Raw genomic sequence first — 20,914 nt, 5'->3', positions numbered from 1 at the left:
GCAGTGCCGCAGCAGTGAGGAGCCGAAGATCGGGGTTTCCCCGCCGCCCACGCAAAGGGGAAACCCCGATCTTCGGCTCCTCACTGCTGCGGCGCTGCCAAGCAGATCAGCTGCTGGGCGGCCGAAGGAACCTTCCCTGGGTCTTCCCCGCCGCCCACGCAAAGGGGAAACCCCAATCTTCGGCTCCTCGCTGCAGCGGCACTGCTGAGCAGATCAGCTGCTGGGAGGCTGGAGGAACCTTCCCTGGGTCTTCCCCGCCGCCCACGCAAAGGGGAAACCCCGATCTTCGGCTCCTCGCTGCTGCCCGCCCGCCGCTCGCCCGCCGCCCGCCGCTCGAGAGCAAGAGGGGGAGAGATAGAGAAAGAGAGAGAAGGAAAGAAAGAGATGAGAGAGGGAGGAAGAGAGTGTGAGAGAGGAAGAAGCAAGATAGAGAAAGAGAGAGAGAAAGAAAGATGAGAAAGGAAGAGAGTGACGTCATCGGGTGGGAAAATATTTTTAATTAATATTTTTTGAAAAATCGCGATATAGCGTTTCGCGAAGATCGAGATCGCGAAAATCGAGGGATCACTGTAATGGTTTACAAATCAAGTGATCGCAAACAGCAAAATATGCACACAACAAATATAAATCTCTCTAGTATAAACTCCCCCAAGAGGAACATCGTTGGCTCCCTGTTATGGCCAACCAGCAAATGTCTCTTAAAGGTACATTGTTAGCTTCTTTATTGCAACACCCAACATAGTTACATACAGTATACTAACAATCTCCCCCTTAGGTTTTGTCAATACAGTTTAATTTATTTCCTCATATTGTATCTCTCACAACATTCTGAGTTTTTTCTGGCACTTTGTGCTGTAGTAAAGTGGTCAGCTATATTTTCTGTGCTTGCACAATATTCCAATATAATCATCCTGTCTTTCACACATTGCTGTACATTTAAGTATCTCAGATCAGTATGTTTGGATCTGATTTTTATGGCCCTGTTATTTGCCATGCTAATTGCAGACTGATTATCCTTATAAACAGTGATTGGATCTTTGCACTCAATATGTAAGTCCTTTAGTAACTGCTTATAAAATACCAGGTCTGTGCACAACAGCAATAAACTCAAAAATTCGGTTTCCATCATTGATAAATTTATGTGTTATTGTCTAAGCGACTTCCAATTTATCAGTGATCCAACTAACAATATAGCTATTCCTGATGTGGATTTTCTAGTCACATTGTCTGTAGCAAAACTAGCATCTGCAAATGCTGTTAACTCTAACTTTTTATCTGGTTCCAAATACACACCATAATGTATAGTATTTTAAAAATATCTCAATATTCATTTCGCCACTTGCCATTGATACTCAGTTTGTTCTACAATATATCTTGCCAACTAGTTTACACTATAGACTATATCAGGTCGTGACCAGTTACCTAGATATGATAAGCTTCCTATGAGTTATCAACATAATTCTTTATCAACAGCTTTATATTTCTCCTTACTATGAACAAAACCAATCTCCATTGTAGTTCTTGAAACCTTACAATTTTCTACATTGAACTTCTTCAATAAACTGTTGATTTTTCTAGCTTGTGAAATCCTATATCCTTTGTCAATCCTCTTAATAGCTACTCCTAAATAATGACGTATTTCACCCAGTTTTCTAATCCTAAATTTGTTGTCCAATTCTTAAACAATTCTTTTCACTGACTCTACCGATTTAACAATAATAGCTATATCATCCATAAAAAATAGCAATATTTCCATAGAACCATCTCTGTATCTCGTAAACATACATGAGTCAGCATCACTCGCTTTGAATTCAATGTTACCCAATTCTCTCACTATACATGTATTTCATTTATATCCAGACTGTTTTAAGCCATACAGACTCTTTTTCAATTTCCAACATCTACCTTTCCCATGTGTAATGCCAGGTGGAATTCTCATGTAAATTGTATGCTGCAACAGTGCATGCAAATAAGCAGTCTCCACGTCAACATGCTGAACACAACAATTATTTTTTGCAGTCCAAACTAACGCTGTTCCAAGAATTGCTGCTCGCAAACTTGGTGCAAACACTTCATCATAATCACCTTCCATTTGGGAAAAACTTTGTGCTACCAACCTAGCTTTATATTTGATAGCACCATCAAATCCAGTTTTAATTTTATAAACTCAACGAGATCCAACCAAATGCTCTTCTGGAGGGAATTGCATTTCTTCATATACATCTAATTTTTTTGTGGCATCGAGTTCCTTCTTCATTGCATAATACCAACGTCTTGATTCCTTGTCTGGATATAATTTTATCTCATTATAATTTGATAGTCCTACAACAACCTGACAAGCTATGTTGGCTTGATATCAATCAGGTTCCTGTCTAATTCTATTATTATTATTATTATTATTATTATTATTATTATTATTATTATTATTATTATTATTATTATGTCAGTACAACACAGCAAATGAGATCACTATATTGGGCCTTCCGGTTTCGTTGAGGACCGCAGTGGAGTCTCTTGGCAGGGCTCTGCCTTGAGACTCCTTTCACCCTCCCAGAGGTCGCCCCAACGCGATCGGATCGAGTCCGGATGGCTCGATCCTAGAACAGGGGATTTCCCTCTGTCCGAGGAGCCATCGCCGAGGCTCCAGGGGCAGGGGGTCTGTCCTGCAGCTCTGGAGCAGGGAGCACCGGTCCTCTCATAAGAGGACGCGGCCATTGCGATCCCACCAAACCAGCGGGAAGCAAGAAACATCTGAAAAGTGAAAGCAGAGATTAAAGCAATCCTCATTGAAAAAGGAATACACTAAAGAAGCTACAATCAAGGTAAAAAGTTTTTTTTCTTCTATGTTTCATGTTAAATAAGAAGATTGAAGTAAAAGAAAGCGGAGAATAAAAAGTTTTAAAAGAAGGCGAAAGAGAAAGTTGTTGAAAAACATTGTATCCAGGCGCAAATCAACAGCCGGAACTTATTTTTACTACTTTCACTTATTTTCTTGAATTTGGACTTGAACTGTCAAACGCTTGAAAACAAGGGGAATTTAAAGGATTTCAAAATGAGACATTAAAAGTTTAATATATATAAAATGACATTATTTGGCTGAATATTTTTTCACCTCTTGAAGCAATTGGTTACAAAAATATTAGAAAATGAAGTCCGGGCTCGGATTTTTCTAGCGGAAGGATTAAGACTGTTTACTATCTAGTCACAAAACTTGAATAAATATATAAAAAAAAATATTTTCCTCCTATCTGGGATTTTTTATATTTGGATTATCTGATTGACCCTATTTGGATTACTTCGTTGGATTATTTCATTTGGATTAACGGCGGTTTTGTCAGATTCGCAGCGGAGAGGCTTTACAATTTTCCTTAAGCTGCGAGAGACGGATCGACTTCATTCTAACATTGGATAATTAAATCGCAATCGTTTGGAAAACTGAGATTTTATAAATTTTGAGAAGATTAAACTTTACTGTTTCTATTTTTTAAATCAACGGGACCTTCTTTTAACCTACGCTAAAGTGTTTTCTAAAACAGATTAGATCTTCAATCAACAAAATCATTCTATTACGACTGGAATATTAATGATTGGTTTTTTGCTTCTTCCTTCTTACAATTCTAAGTTTTGAATTTTAAACCCATATTACATTATAATTATCTTGGTTTTCTATATGCATTGTTAAAAATCCTTGGTCTCCTGCTCCTCCTTAATTGAATAATATTCTTTCTTTTCTTCTAGATTGCCCTCTTCTTTTTACTCTCCTTTTCTTTTCTTTTTCTTTATCTCCTTTCTTCCTCCTTCTCCTTTGGTTTTCCTTCTTTTTTTTTCTTCTCCTGCTGTGCCAAACCAATTTCTTCTTTTTTGATATCATTTTGGACTTAGAGTAATAAGAATTTACGAGTTATATCCTGAACATTGAATTTTAATCGCATTTGTACTTGAACTATATTCCAAATTTCAGTTTGTATTTGAATTTTTATTGTGGTTTGCCTAGGGTAATTAATTGTGTAGGTTTGGAATTTATAGCAATTTTCTACATACTGCTAACATAAAATAATATTAATTTCAAATTTTAAAATGTCAAGTACTTCTACCTACACCAAAACAATCAAGAAGCAGACATCTGTTGCATCGTCCCCCCAAGGCTCGCCTCATCCATCCCCCGCACAGCCGGTCTTATCAGCAACTATGTTTACCAAGGAGAAGGACAAAGAGAAACCACAACAACCTTCGCTGGCCTCAATCCAAGAGACACTAACTGCATTAAATGATTTTATGCTTCAATCTCAATGCGATGCAACCCAGCAGAGAGACGAAATAAAAGCAGAGATGGCTGACATGAAAGTAGACACAGGAGAGATGAAAGACCAGATGAAGGAGATCAAACAAGCCTTGAAAGATAGTGAAGACCGAATGAAAGTAGCTGAAGAAAAGGCGGAGAAAATGGAGAAAAGAATTGATCACCTTGAGGACAGAGCGGATTCACGCTACAGAAGATATGATGAATCAATCACACATCTGGAAATGCAACGTGCGTCATATGGGCTACGATTTCAAAATATAATAGAAGAAAAGGATGAAGACTTAAAGGCCATTATGGCTGACATTATTGGGAAAATCCTCAAGATGGACCCACTTGAAATAATAAAAGAAATCGATGAAACTTTCAGAACTTCGAACAGCTACATACGCCGTTTCAACCTTCCACGAGAGATTCACATCAAATTTGTAAGAAAAACCTTGAGAGATGACATATTGCACTGGTCAAGAACTGGTCAATTACAACACAAAGGTAAAGAAATAAAAATATTAAAACAAATTCCAAGACGTGTTCGAGAGACTAGAAGAGACTACCATTTTTGGACCAAACTCTTGATCAAAGAGAACATAACTTTTCGCTGGCTTATTCCACAAGGACTGTCATTGACATGGAAATCAACAAGATATAAGTTGGAGAATCTGGACCAAGCAAGAGACTTCTATGAAAATAGTGGAATAAGCGAAATGGAACAGTTAACAAGAGAACTGGAAGCAATGCAGGCGGAAGCCATGGGGGCATCTGCACAAGCGGAGGAGCAGGACCATGGGGCCAGAAGAAAGCAACCCCAGCGGGAAACCAAGAAGCACAATAAATGACCACATTGAGAGACTTAAAAATTTTCTCTGTAAATGTCAATGGACTAAATGAACCAAAAAAAAGAAAACAAATATTTTCTAAAATTAAGAACCAAAAGGCTCAAATTGTTATACTTCAAGAAGTACATATAAAAAAAAGTAATTGGAACTTATTGCTAAATAATAAAATTGGAAATATGTATGCTGCATTAGCAGATCAAAGGAAAAGAGGAGTAGCAATGTATGTTGAGAGTTCTATAAATTCCAAACAATTATTTAGTGACAATGAAGGTAGAATTTTGATTGTCCAGGTTAATATTGAACCTAGACCTCTTGCTATTGTTTCTATATAATCCCCAAATGATGATCAAATTGCATTTTATAAAAAAGTACACCAAAAAATTATAGAGTTAAATTTGGAAAATATGTTAATTATTGGAAATTTTAATGCCATAACAAACAGGCAATTAGACCACTCGGTGGAGAAGAAAAATAGTAAAAAGAAAAAAAAGAATTTACTACCCTCCACTTTTCAAAAAATGAAAGCAGAACTGTTATTGAATGATATCTGGAGGGAAAGACATCCTCAAAGAAGGCAATATACTTTTTACTCAAACCCCCACAAAATTTGGACTAGAATAGATATGGTGTGGGCTCCTAAAACAACAGCAGAGTATATACAAGAGGTGGAAATAGATGTTAATATTTGGGCGGACCATAATCCAGTTATAGTCTACATGAGAAATAGTAAAAAGCATTACAACTGGCAAATGAATAGAAATATTTTGAAAGAGAAAGGATATAAAGAATGGATTGAAAAGGAATTAAAAATATTTTTCAAAATTAACAAAAATACAGATACTACTCCCCAAAATTTATGGGACGCAACTAAAGCATACATAAGAGGATTAACAATATCCTATACAGCAAAATATAACAAAGAAAAGAAAAGAAAATATGAACAATTAACGAATGAATTAAAACAATTAGAATTTATATCACAACAAAATATGAAAAATAAGGATTTGGGGAAAAAAATAAATTTAATCAAACATAAAATTAGACTGGAAGAACAAAACCAGACACTGGAAAAAATAAAAAGAGCTAAGCAACAATATTTTGAACATGCCAACAAACCAGGTAGATGGTTAGCATATAAACTGAGAAAACAGAGACAATCTAAATTAATTAAATATTTAGAAGACAAAGACGGAACAATAAAATATGACACAGAGGGAAAAGCAAACATAGTACAATTTTTTAAAAAAAATTGTACAAAGATGATAATATCAAGGAAGATGAAGTATTTAAATACTTAGAGAGTTCAGAGTTACCACAATTAACAGAACAACAGGAGAGCATGGAGAGTCCCATAACAATGGAAGAACTCCTTATAACTATTAAGAAGCAAAAAAACAACAAAGCCACAGGGCCAGATGCTATCCCAGCAGAGTGGTATAAAATAGAAAATGAAACATTAAGAAATAATATGCTGCAAATCTTTAATGAATGCAGGTTAGATGGTAAAATTCCCAAATCGTGGTCTGAATCTTTAATAACTTTAATTCACAAATCAGATACAGCAAAGGAAAAAATTAAAAATTATAGACCAATATCATTATTAAATGTAGATTATAAAATATTTATTGCAATATATGCAGACAGGTTGAAAACGGTAATAAATAGTAAAATCCACTCAGACCAAAATGGTTTCCTGCCAGGTAGACAAATTAAAAATAATCTTAGAACAATTATTAATGTATTAGAATACTATGAGCAACATTCAGATAAAACATTATCATTAATGTTCTTAGATGCTCAAAAAGCTTTTGATAACGTTAATTGGACATTTATAAAGATGCAACTAAATAGAATGAGATTTGGCCCTAAATTTGTTAATTTAATAGACGCTATCTATTCAGAACAAACAACAAAAATTATATTAAATAACGAGCAATTGGAAGTGTTTAAAATAAATAAAGGAGTTCGGCAAGGATGTCCTATTTCACCCCTCCTGTTCATTATGACTTTAGAAACACTATTAATAAAAATAAGAGCAGATTCAAAGATAAAAGGGTTAACAGTTGGAAAAGAGATATATAAAGTCCAGGCTTTTGCAGATGATCTGACCTTTATAATGGAAGACCCGATAGTCACAGCACCAAGATTAATCCAGATAATAGAACAATATGGTAAGGTAGCAGGTTTGAAAATAAATAAAAATAAAACAAAATTTATAACCAAAAACATGAATAAATCACAAGAAAGTAATTTAGAATGTATTACTGGAATACAAATAGTTAAAAAAGTAAAGTATCTGGGAATATGGCTAACAGCCAAAACAATAACATTAAAGAATGATAATTATATAAAATTAATTAATGAAATTAAAAAGGATTTAGAAATATGGAATAACTTAAAAATATCCTTTCTGGGAAGAATTGCTACAATTAAGATGAATATCTTACCTAAGGTATTATTTTTATTTCAAGTGATCCCAATAAATCCAGGGGCAAATTTTTTCAAAAATCTAACAAATGTGGTTAGAAAATTTTTATGGCAAGGAAAAAAGGCAAGAATTAAGATAAATATGTTAGAAGATATAAAAGAGAGGGGGGGTTTGCCCTCCCAAATTGGAAATTATATTACCAGGCAGCCGCCTTAACATGGATTAAAAATTGGATAACCCTAGAGGACACGAGAACATTAAAATTAGAAGGACATGATCTTATGCTTGGCTGGCATGCCTTCGTTTGGTACGATAAAGATAAAAATCATTCTTATTTTAAAAGACATACATTAAGAAAACATTTATTTGATGTATGGAAAGATATAAAGAAAAACCACTTCTTAACAATTCCGGATTGGGTTGCCCCATTAGATGCAATAATACATCCAAATTCCATCAAGGATACAAGAAAAATAAGATATAAAGATTTGTTAGATGATCAAATGAAATTAAAAACTAGAATTAAATTACAAGACGGAGGGATACAAATCGATTGGTGGCACTATGCACAGATTAGATCTAGATACCAGAAAGACAATATACTTTATATATTCAATAAAAATAAAAATTTGTTAAGTGATTTAATTACTAAAAATCAAAACAGGGTAATTGGGAAAATATACAACTATCTGATTGCTCACAAGAATATTGATTTAACATTAAAAGATAGTATGATACTGTGGTGCAGAAATATAGGCAAAGAAATAGATTTAGACACATGGGAGAAAGTTTGGATGTGCAATTGGAAGATGACAAAATCAGTTTCTTTGAAAGAGAATCAAATTAAAATGTTCTATAGATGGCATCTCCCACCAAGTAGAATAGCAAAAATGTTCCCTAAGACATCACCTTTGTGTTGGAAATGTAAGAAAGAAATAGGATCCTACTACCACCAATGGTGGACATGTAATAAAGCCAAAATGTATTGGAAAATGATAGAGAAAATGACAAAAGAGATTACAAAGCAAAAAATAGAAATTACCCCAGAGTTCTGTTTACTAGGAATTACTAACCAAAATTACAAAAAAGAAATCTTGTACTTAATCATACATATTTTTACAGCGGCAAGGATTATTTACGCGCAAAATTGGAAAGGGGAAAATATCCCCAAAGAAGAGGGAGTTATTACAAAAATATTAGACTGCGCGGAGATGGATATGATGACAAGACGCTTGAATGATCAAGAAGAAACGAAATTTTATGAAACATGGAACAATGTTTATGAATGGATAGATAAGAAAAAAAAAATAATAATAGAAGATTAATAATAAGTATAGATATTTTGGTTTAAATCTTTCTTTTCTTTTTATTGAGATTAATATTAGATTTAGTTTATATACATAGAATTGACAAGATTGTTTGACTTTATATTAGTTATAACTATTTTTCTTTTTTATATCACCTTTTCCTTACTAGATATTTTTGTATTAGTAGTATTGAATTACGCATTTAACCATGTATTCCTTTTTCTGTATCTGCATTTATACTTTTGAGAAAAGCGGGGATGATACATCCCCACATTCTATGTTGAATGTTTGTAAGTCTGTCTGTTATTTTAAGAAAATTAATTAAAAAATATTGGGGGAAAAAAAGAGATCACTATATTGGATTTCATATTTCATCACCAGTCGGGCGCTTCCCAAGCACCTAGGACTGCGTGATGTAGCGGCGAATTATGAACCAGTATGAACCCATTACTGCCTACCAAGCTTCAGAAAGACCTGTGTGCATGCATGGTGGGGGGCAGCATGGGGGATAAGCTTGTGTGGGTGGAGGGTCTGAAATGCAGTATGGGTTCCAGACATATGAACTGTATTCAAGGATTGGTCTGAGAAAAATTTTGTATTCTTTGATTAGTAGAATGATATTACCGGAGAAGAAGCTACATAGGATTAGGTTGACAACTCTTGAAGCCTTTTTTGTGATGTTGTTGCAATGGGCTTTGGCACTTAGGTCATTCAATATGAGCATTCCAAGATCTTTTATGGAGTGAGGGTTGTCTATAAGGTCTTGTTTATCCAGCTTGTATTTGGTGCTTGGATTCCTTTTGCCAATGTGTAGGACAGGGCATTTTTGCGTTGAGATTTGGAGTTCCCTGATAATTGACCATTCTGACACAAAGTCAAAGTCTTTTTCGAGGGTAGCTGTGTTGTTGGCACTGCTGGAGAGTTTTACATCAACAACAAAGAGAATGCAATTGCTTGTAATGTGGTTGCAAAAGTCATTTATATAGAGTATGAAGAGTGTTGGTCCTAATACACTTCCTTGGGATACTCTGCTGCTAATGGGAACAGGATTAGATATGGCACGCCATATTTTGAAAACTTGTTATCTGTTTGATAGTAACACAGTTATCCAGTTATGTAGGGATCCTGATATGCAATAAGATTTCAGTTTTAGAAGTAGTTTATCATGAACCACTGAGTCGAAGGCTTTACAGAAGTCTATCTAAATTGCGTCAAATGATTTGCTCTGATCGAGATGTGCTGTCCATATGTTTTTGTAGTGAAGAATTTGTGTGGCTAGTGACCATGGTTTTGGTAGTGAACTAGTTTTGAATGATTTTTCAAAGATCATGATTAGTGGTTCAGCTATGGCAGTTGAGAACTTTTTTAGGAAGTATGCACTTAGACTATCAGGCCCCATTGATGGAGAAGGTTTTAGGTCATGTAGTGCTTTTGAAACATTACTTTCAGTGAAGTCTATTTGTGTTAAGTTGTTGTGAGTGTTTATGGGACGATTAGGAAAGTTTGGGGATGAGCAGTTGCTGTTTACAAAGACTGAGCCAAAGAATGTTTTGAATTTACCTCACAGGGTTGTTTTTGTGGAGGATATAGACAGAACTCGTCTATAATAAACGAACAAATAAATGCTCTGTACTGCCAATATTCCACTGCTTCTCTAGTTTCAAATTCCAATACAGTATCTATGCACTCTTATGAAAGCTTCCCACCACGTTAAGAGAGGTCTTAATGTCAGCTCTGGAAAAAGGCAACATTTGCATAAGGTTAGTGTAAGGGCATGCCTCTCCTCTCTATTCAAGGAAGTAGAATTCTTGAAACAATTAGCATTTCAGAAGGAACCTTTTATTGAAGGAAAGAGATAGCAAGACAAAGGAAGCAGTATTTGAGGATTCCCAGGCCAGCCTGCGAGGCTAAAGCAATTAGAAGCCCCTCCTTTCAGTCCAGTGGTGAATAAGCCAATCCACAGATGTGACGCTGTTTTGAGCAGGCTGAGAAGGTGATAAGATGCTGTTCCCAAGCATCTCTTTCTGGAGGCTCCAGAGCTGAGACAATACAGATGGTACTCTCCACTTACATTCCCAAGAAGGTAAATCAAAATACAGGATAGATGGGCACCAGGAAAAGCACTATAAACTTAAAAAATGCTCCCAGGCCTCCTTCTGGGGACAGCATCCTATGGGACCTGACAGTTAGACAATATAGATGCCTGAGGCTATCTAACATTTGTCAATATAATTCAGCACCAAGGGTAATAATGTTTTGGCAATTAGTGTCTATTAGTCTTTATTTTGCAATTGATCTGGCCTTCTCAAAGGTTAATTGGACTAAATATTAAGGGGGGAAATCCAAAACTGCAAAGTTTTTCTATGGACTTGAGACGCAGGCACACTGTTTGGTGGGAGTGCCCAGCATCAGAAGATCTGCCAGGGGAAGGGCCTGTACCAAGAGGCTGGGCTGGCTGTCGCTGCCGAGGAAGGAGGCCTGTGAGAGGAGAGGGGATCGAGTGGGATGTCAAGACAACGTTGAGGCTGCGCAGTTAGCGTTTGGAGACTCTGCAGTTTCGTTTTGCAAATAGAGATCCAGGGATGTCGTTTGGAAAGCAGCAACACCACTAGAGACCATTGGGGAGTGACCAGCGAAAGCCAGGGGCCCGGGGGAGCCAAGGAGCCGGAGGCAGAACCGAGACAGAAATCGGGACAGAAAGAAAAGACCTGAGAGTGTCAGCCCGTGGCAGCAGCCGGCGCCAAAGAGCCAGGAAAAGAAAAAAGGGTAATATCAAGAAGAGACCTTTACCCATGACCCAGGACTGGAACATTTCCCACCCCCACCCCTTGGGACATAGAATATTCTAATAATTCCAGAACTTAGTATTGAGAACATGACATCACTTGCTGCTCACCAATTTCCTATATTCTATATGTGTGTGTATATATATAGTATTTTTATATGTATATATATTTATATTTGTATGTGTTAAACTATTACTATTTATATTTGTATTATATATTTGTATTTATATTTTTCTGTTTAAATATCTAAGCTATTTTTAATTAATTTATTAGGGAGGGTTTTTTAATTGATGGATAATTGGGATAGGTGTAGTGACATGTATAAAATGAATGATTTGTATGAGTGGGATGGGTGGGGTGGGTGGGATTATGGTATGGAAGAGATGAATGGAATTGTTATGAATGATGTAATTGGCCCACCTGACGCTGGAAGGGCAGGAGGGGAGGGGACACCGATCTCTGGGGTGGCAGAGGGTCAGAATATTCTGGTGTTGCTGGGGAGAGGCAGATATGGCGGGACCCATGGAGCTAGCCATTCCAGGGGAACAACAGATCGCTGCTTAATAACAATCCCTTGTTCCGGCCCCATGAGTTCAACCCTGGACACTGGTGACAAGGGTAATTCTGGCCCTGGGCTCAGGCTGCTGCTACTCAATGCCAGGTCGGTGGTAAATAAAGCTCTCCTCATCTGGGATTTGATCCTGGATGAGGAGGCCAATCTGGCATGTGTGACTGAAACCTGGCTGGGCCCAGAGGGAGGAGTTCCTCTGAAATCTGCCCAGCTGGGTTACAGATTTGGCATAAGCCTCGACCCCAGAGAAGAGGGGGAGGAGTGGCTATTATAGTCAGGGAGAGCCTTTGCCTGCATAGACTCATTGTTCCAGAGATTGCGGGTTGTGAGTTCCTCCTGGTGAAGTTGGATTTAGGGGTTCAGGAGGGCTTGTTACTCACATACCTGCCTCCCAGCTGTGGGTCAACAGCCCTGCCTGTGCTGCTCGAGGAGGTAGCTGGGCTGGCAGTGGGGCTCCCCAGACTTATTGTCTCGGGGGACTTTAACCTACCACCACTCAGCGAAACTTCTGGGCTAGCGCAGGAGTTCATGGCCACCATGACAGCCATGGACCTGACTCAAGTAGTACAGGGTCCGACTTACAAGGGAGGGCATGCATCTGACATGGTATTCCTCTTTGAGCATTTGAGTAATGGTCTAAGACTAAGGGGCTTAGAAGTGTTGCCTTTGTCATGGTCGGACCATTTTCTATTGCGGCTTGAGTTCCTGGCTCCAATCTTTCCCCACAGGGAGGCGGAATCGACTAGGTGGTTCCGCCCCAGATGCCTGATGGACCCAGAGGGCTTTCAGAGGGCGCTTGGGGTTATTCCAGCTGCGAGAGCAGTCTGCATTGGTTGCCGATCAGTTTCTGGTCACAATTCAAAGTGTTGGTTATGACCTATAAAACCCTTCATGGCATCAGACCAGAATATCTCTGGGACTGCTTCTGCCGCATGAATCCCAGCAACCAGTTAGGTCCCACAGAGTGGGCCTTCTTCGGGTCCTGTGAACTAAACAATGTCGTTTGGCGGGACCCACGGGAAGAGCCTTCCCTGTGGCCGCCCTGGCCCTCTGGAACCAGCTCTCCTCAGAGATCAGAATTGCCCCCACCCTCCTCGCCTTTCGTAAGCTCCTCAAAACCCTCCTCTATGGTCAGGCATTGAGGAATTGAGATATCCCTTTCCCCCTAGGCCTATACAATTTATGCATGGTATGTTTGTGTGTATGTTTGGTTTTAATAAGGGTTTTTAGCTCTCTTAAATATTAGATTTGTTATATGCTGTTTTTACTATTGTTAGCCGCCCCAAGTCTACAGAGAGGGACGGCATACAAATCAAACAAACACACACACACACAAACAAACAAACAAACAAACAAACAAATAAATGGTACTCAGAATGGTACTTCCTTCTCATTGATCTCTCAAGATCAACTATGGAAACATATGAAAATTAGTTCCTGGAATATTGTTCAAAAAATAATTTGCAAACAGCATCTTTTGCTATTTCTCACTAGATGCTAAGATCTTGCAAAAACCCCACACCCCTCTTTATTAAACCATTTTTTTCTCCATGTTTCTTATAAGAGAAACATCTGTTTCTTCTTGTTCAATCAGTGACAATCTCAAGAGTCCACATTTTAAAGTAATGTCATTTTAAAAAATTTCTAGCACGAATATGTTTCATTAGCATATCTAATTTGCACATGAAAGTAGAGTTCTCGAGTCACAAGAGGATTGTGGTTGTCTGTGGTTTAAATAAGCAAGTTAAGCATTTTATAATCTAATGCATGCTGATAATAAAACTAGGAAATATGCAATTATAAAATAAAACAAAATAGAATGGGAAGCCTTTTGAGTGTAAAATTATGTCTGACACTTGTTTCCTAGCTTTATTAATTTTATTAGAAGTCTGTGTGTATGTGTAACTACAATTAATAATGAGAAATACTTGCAGATTTGACATTTTCATAACAGCAGTTAGTGCTGTGAAGTTACAATGCAGGACATTCATATAATATCTTAAAACCCTAGATGAGAGAAGGGAGGAGAGGAGAGAGAAAGGGAAGCAGAGGGGAGGGAAGAAGAGTGAAGGAGGAAAGAGAGGAAGAATCACTCTGATTTAGGTGGATCATAAATTTGGAAATTATTTGAATTATTATAGTAGTATATATTGTACACATTTAATTTCCCATAATAAATGAATACATTATGTGTATAGTTACATGTGATTCAGTAGTTTATGAATGTGCTATAAAATCTGTATCACATCATCTAATATATTTAACACAATTTTTGATTTTATTTGATTGATTTTATTTTATTTGTATGCCGCCCAATCCCGAAGGATTCAGGGTGGTTTACAACAATATAAAAATACCAGAACAATTAAAAAGAAGCCAATATACAATTCTAACCATAAAATCTAGACTAAAACCCACACAAACTAAACAATCAACAAGCACGCACAACATTCATACAATTTGGGTGTGGTGGTAGTTAATTTAAGGGCCCTAGGTCTGCTGGCAAAGCCAGGTCTTCATGGCCTTACAGAAAGCCCTTAGAGTGGGAGCAGTATGGACTTTGGGGGGAGCTGATTCCATAGAACTGGGGCGGCAACAGAGAAGGCCTTCCTCCACAGCCCCGCCAACCTGCATTGCTTAGTCAATGGGACCTGGAGGAGGCCAATTCTGTGTGCTCTTATAGGTCTCTGGGAGGTATGCAGCAAGAGATGGTCCTGTAAATAGTCTGGCCCAGAGTTAATAACAACCAACAACTTGAATTGTGCCCGGAGACTAATATGAAGCCAGTGCAGCTTGCGGAGTGTAGGTGTACACCCATGACAACTCACGCAGCTACATTCTGGACAATTTGGAGTCTCCAAATACTTTTCAAGGGTAGCCCCATGTAGAGCGCAGAAAGGGGGAGAGATAGAAAGAGAGAAAGGGAGGGAGGGAGAAAAAGGAGAGGGGGGAGAGATAGAGAGAGAAAGAAAGGGGAGAGATAGAAAGAGAGGGAGAGAAAGAGGGAGGGAGAGAGAAAGAGAGAGAGAGAAAGAAAGAAAGGGTGAGAGAAAGAGAAGGAGAGAGAAAGAAGAGAGAGGGGAGAGAGAGGGAAAGAAAGGGGAGAGAGAGAAAGAGAGGGAAAGAGAGAGAGAGAGAAGAGAGGAAGGAAGAGAGAGAGAGAGAAATGAGAGCAAAAAGGGAAGGAAAAAAGAGAAATGAGAAAATGATTGAGGCAGAGAATGAGAGGAAAGATAGAAAAACAAAAGAGAGAGAGAAGTGACTCTTGATTTAAAGCATATGGTAAAAAGCACCCAAATAATAACAGAGAAAAACCCCCAGCCCTCATCTGTTTTTGAAAATGGTTCAAGAGTTCACACACACACACACAAGGGGGGAAGAGACAGGGATGGAAAAAGAGAGAAGTGAGAGAGGGAAGGAATGAGAGAAAAAGGGAGGAAGAGGGAGAAATGAAAAACAAAGGGGGAGAAATAGGAGGGGTACCCAGAAATTTTCCTTGTTTGTCTGTCTATCTATCTATCTATCTATCTATCTACCTACCTACCTACCCACCCACCCACCCACCCACCCACCCATCCATCCATCCATCCATCCATCCAGACCTTTACAGCTTCCAGATACCGGCACATCGCATCTACCACTTCACTGAATTGGCATGGGGTGGAGATGTATAACTGGGTATCATCAGCATACTCATGATACCTCGCCCTATGCAGTCAGATAATTTCACTCAGCGGCTTCATGTAAATGTTAAATAGTTGGGGGGAGAGGACATACCCCTTCTCCACCCCACAAAGGAATGGCCGAGTGGTAGATCTTGGGCCCCCCACTATCAACGACTGCGAGTGACTGGAGAGATAGGAGAACCATTGTAAAATGGTGCCTCCCACTCCCAATCCCTCCAGCTGTCACAGTGGGATACCATGGTTGATGGTATCAAAGGCTGCTGAGAGATCAAGGAGCACCAAGATAGAATAATATTCCCTATCCTGGGCCCACCAGAGATCATCCATCAACATGACGAAAGCAGTTTCCATGCTCTGACCAGTCTTGAAACCAGACTGAAAGGAGTCCAGATAATCAGCTTCATCCAAGGAACACTGGAGCTGGAGTGCCACCACCTTCTCAATAACCTTACCCAGAAAGGGCAGATTGGAGACTGGTCTACAGTTCTTCAATTCGGCTGGATTCAGGGACAATTTCTTGAGGAGGGGTCACACAACTGCTTCCTTCAATGGCTGCAGAAATGACTCCTCACTCAGGGAAGCATTAATCAATGCCTGGATCCAGCCGCATGTCAGCTCTCAACTGGCTGAGACCAGCCAAGAAGGGCACGGGTCCAGTAGATAGATGGAGGAACTCACAGCTCCCATGGCCTTGTCCACTTCTTCAGGGGTTACCATATCAAACTCTTCCCAAATAACAGGACTAAGACCCGGCCTTGTTGCCTCAGTCTGATTTGCCAATTGGAGTCCAGATCATTCTGAATCTGAGTGACTTTATCTGCAAGATACTGAACAAAATCCTCAGCTCTACCCTGCAAAGGTTCCACCGTTTCCATCTTATTCAGGAGGGAACGAGTCACCCTAACAGGGTGGCTGGGCAAGAATCTGCAGATGCAATTAGGGCGGCAATGTATGCAGACTTTGCCACCTCTATCGCCACAAGGTAAGTCCTACTATACCCATATTTGGTCAGACTCAGGGTTACTCGCTCTCCATGCTTGCTCTAGGCATCTCTTCTGGTGTTTCACCCCTCGGAGTCCATTATAATTCATTATAATACATTACAATACAAATATAGGCCAAAAATTAACTGAATAAATCACTTTCTTTCTTCCTCTTCCCACTCCTTTGTGTTTCTAGGTGCAGGACTCTCGGATGGACAATGGCATGAGGTTCGATTCTTAGCCAAAGAAAATTTTGCAGTTCTCACCATTGATGGTGATGAGTCTTCTTCTGTTCGGAGTAACAGTCCTCTGAAAGTTTTGACAGGAGAAAAATATCTCTTTGGAGGTAAAATATATTTCAAATTATTTTCTTGGAGAACAGCATTTTTTAAACAATTTTTAGTAGCTTCGGAAGAGATTTTTCTGGTTAAAGTGGAAATAATATTACCACTTCCTGTTAAATGTGGTTCAGCTTCAAATATTAATTTTATTTATTTTTATTTATTTATTTGTCAAACATGTAAAGGATAGTAGTAGTATAAACATAAGGAAAAGTAACGATAAAGGAGGACAATGGGACAGTAGGACAGGGAGGATAGGCAAAATAGTGGCTTATACAGACCTCTTAGAAACATGGAGAGGTCAACTGTAGACAATCAAAGGTTAAGAGGGGCGGCATACAAATCTAATTAATAATAATAATAATAATTTATTATTATTATTATTATTATTATTAATTAGATTTGTATGCCGCCCCTCTTAACCTTTGATTGTCTACAGTTGACCTCTCTATGTTTCTAAGAGGTCTGTATAAGCTTATTATTATTAATTCTATTACTATTACTATTACTATTATTACTACTACTACTACTACTACTACTACTACTACTACAACACAGCAAACAAGATCACTATGCTGGATTTCGTATTTCACCAGTCGGGCACTTCCCAAGCACCTAGGACTACGTGATGTAGCAGTGAATTATGTTTGCCGATCCCAGTAAAGCGGCCTTTTGCAATTGACAGTTGGAGATTTTGTCAATTCCGATGGTTTTCAAATGTCTGCTGAGATCCTTTGGCACTGCACCCAGCGTGCCAAGTACCACTGGGACCATTTTCACTGGCTTATGCCAGAACGTTGCAGCTCGATTTTTAGATCTTCATATTTTACTAATTTCTCTAGCTGCTTCTCTTCAATTCTACTGTCCTCTGGGATTGCGATGTCGATGATCCATACTTTCTTTTTCTCCACAATCAGGATGTCTGGTGTGTTATGCTTCAGAATTCGGTCAGTCTGAAGTCGGAAGTCCCACAGTAGTTTTGCTTGCTCATTTTCGACCATTTTTGGGGGCTTATGATCCCACCAATTCTTTGTCACTGGTAAATGGTAGTTTCGGCACAAGTTCCAGTGGATCATCTGTGCCACAGCATCATGTCTATGCTTGTAGTCAGTCTGTATGATCTTTTTGCAGCAGCTGAGTATGTGATCGATTGTTTCATCTGTTTCTTTACAGAGTCTGCACTTTGGATCGTCTATTGATTTTTCAATTCTGGCTTTGACAGCATTTGTTCTAATGGCCTGTTCTTGTGCCGCCAGTATTAGTCCTTCTGTCTCCTTTTTGAGTGTTCCACTTGTAAGCCATGACCAGGTCTTTTCTTTATCCACTTTGCCTTCAATCTTCTCCAAGAACTGGCCATGCAATGCTTTGTTCCGCCAACTGTCCATACAACATTAAGTTACAGTTTTTCTATACTGGTCCTTAGTTTGCTTCACCTTGAGAAGCTTCCTATTGTTGACCTCCATCAACGCTGACTCTTTGCTCTCCTTCACATAGTCAGCTAATGCATGCTTCTCTTCTTCCACTGTCTGCTTCACTTGCAAAAGTCCTCTGCCGCCTATTTACCTTGGTAAATACAGCCTGTCAATGTCACTGCGGGGGTGTAGTGCATGATGGATCATCATTAATTTTCTGGTTTTCCTGTTCAGGTTGTCCAGCTCTGCTTGAGTTCAGTTCACTATGCCAGCTGTGTATCTAATGACAGGTATGGCCCACGTATTTATAGCCTTGAGAGTGTTGCCACCATTCAGTTTGCTCTTCAAAATTTTTCTGGTCTTCTGGATGTACTCTTTGCTGATCACAGTTTTCACATGACCATGCTTGATATTATCCAGTTGCAAGATGCCCAAGTATCTGTAGGCTTCTGGCTGGTGGCACTTGATGGTTTGACCATTTGGCATTTCAATGCCCTCACTTTCAGTGATTTTCCCCTTTTTCAGTGCCACTGTGGCATATTTATCTAGGCCAAACTCCATGCTGATGTCATTGCTGAAGATTCGCACAGTGTTGGTTAGGGACTGTATCAGTTTCTGATTTTCCATACAACTTCAGGTCATCCATATACAGCAGATGTGAAATTTTTGGTGAATTCCTAGCAGTTTGGTAGCCTAGGTTTGTTTTCCGTAGGATGAGTGACAGCAGGATTGTAGCGATGATGACTAACAATGGGGACAAAGAGTCCCCCTGGAAGATGCCCCTTCTGATGTTGATCAGTCCATAGCTTTCATTCCCAACAAAAAGCTCAGTCTTCCTATATTTTACCGCCTTTTCTATGAATTTCCTGATGTTTTCATTGACTCCAATGACTTCCAGGCATTTTATGATCCAGCTGTGTGGCAATGAGTCAAAGGCTTTCTTGTAGTCAATCCAGGTCATGTATAGGTTTGTTTTCCTGTTCTTACAGTTCTCCGAAATCATTTTATCAATTAGGAGCTGGTCTTTCGTACCTCTACTTCATATTTTATTGCCCTTTTGCTCCACTGGCATGATGTCATTTTCTTCTAAGTAGTCCTGAATTCTGTCAGTTATGATACCTGTCAGCAGTTTGAGCATGGTCAGCAAACATGTTATTGGTCTGTAGTTTCCTGGTATGGCTCCTTTCACTGCATCTTTCGATATTAAATATGTTCTGCCAGTTATAAGCCATTCACTAATATTTCCTGTCTGCAGCATTTTGTTGAACAATTCGGCCATTTTTGCATGCAGGCTAGTCAGGTATTTCAGCCAAAAACCATGCACCTGATCAGTGCCAGAGGATATCCAGTTCTTTACCCTTTTCACACTTTCTGCAATCATTTCAGGTGTTATCTCCAGCTGCTGCATATTTCTCCCTGAGAATTCCTTCTCAAACTCCTTTATCCACCCAGCAGTCCTGTTATAGTCCTTTTTGACCTCCCTGAGATCTTTCCAGAACTTTGTTGTTATTTTCACCTCTGGCTTTTCAATTTTCTTATCTGTTTGCTGATGCAGGTTCTGGTAGAATTGCCTCTGGTTGAATTGAAATGCTTGATTCTGCCTGTACTGGGTGATCCTAGCTTCATATCGCTCAATTTTTCTGGCTGTCACTGTTATCTGCTACTTTACAATTTCCAGAGCTTCCTTGATCTTTCTTGTACTAAGCCAGTACTTTTTTGTCAAATAGTCTTTGATCTTCTGATTGTTCAGTTTCTGCTCCTTAATGTTCTTCAAGTTACTTGCATCTGATCTCAAGCTTTTGATTTTCAGTTCTAGTCGGATTTTTCATTTTGGTTTTCCAGTTGGTTTTCTGACTGGTTCCTGTTGCAGTAACCCTAGTTCTTCAGTTACTATCACAGCTGTACTGTAGGCAAGCTGATTCAATTGTTCAATTGAAGTTACATTGACAGTTGCAAGTGCAGAGTTAATATCTTCCATCAATGGGACAAGTCTTTTCTTGCTTATGTTTTTTAAGGCTGGCAGTCTCTTTCACTCTGCACTGGACCCTGCATGAGCAAGTATTTGGTTCTTAAGTTCTTGCTGCCTTTGAATCATAGTGTCAAGTGTCTCATCTGCAGCTTCTTGCTGTCTTTCCAAGTTTTCAACAGGTTCCAGTTGTGCAGTGACTCCAGATCTTATTGGAGCTTCTACTGGTGCCAGATCAGATTTTGGTGTTTCTATTTTGCAAATTTTCTGTATTTCTTCTAATTTGACTTCACTAAAC

The 20,914-nt window shown here is 38.8% G+C and overlaps 1 protein-coding gene across 1 annotated transcript in view; it reads left to right on the top strand.

Annotated features, from left to right (window-relative positions):
• Positions 1-20,914, top strand: part of CNTNAP2 (contactin associated protein 2) — a 653,718-nt gene that overhangs the window by 212,660 nt on the left and 420,144 nt on the right. Inside the window, exon 9 of the mRNA XM_070766812.1 lies at positions 17,094-17,243. Within this exon, the coding sequence (XP_070622913.1) occupies positions 17,094-17,243 (150 nt within the window). The remainder of the gene's footprint in view (positions 1-17,093; positions 17,244-20,914) is intronic.

The sequence above is a fragment of the Erythrolamprus reginae genome, chromosome Z, assembly GCF_031021105.1.
Source record: "Erythrolamprus reginae isolate rEryReg1 chromosome Z, rEryReg1.hap1, whole genome shotgun sequence".
NCBI classification, from domain to species: Eukaryota; Metazoa; Chordata; class Lepidosauria; order Squamata; family Dipsadidae; genus Erythrolamprus; species Erythrolamprus reginae.
Note: the sequence above shows the minus strand (reverse complement) of the source record. Positions and strands in the feature narration are given on the sequence as shown.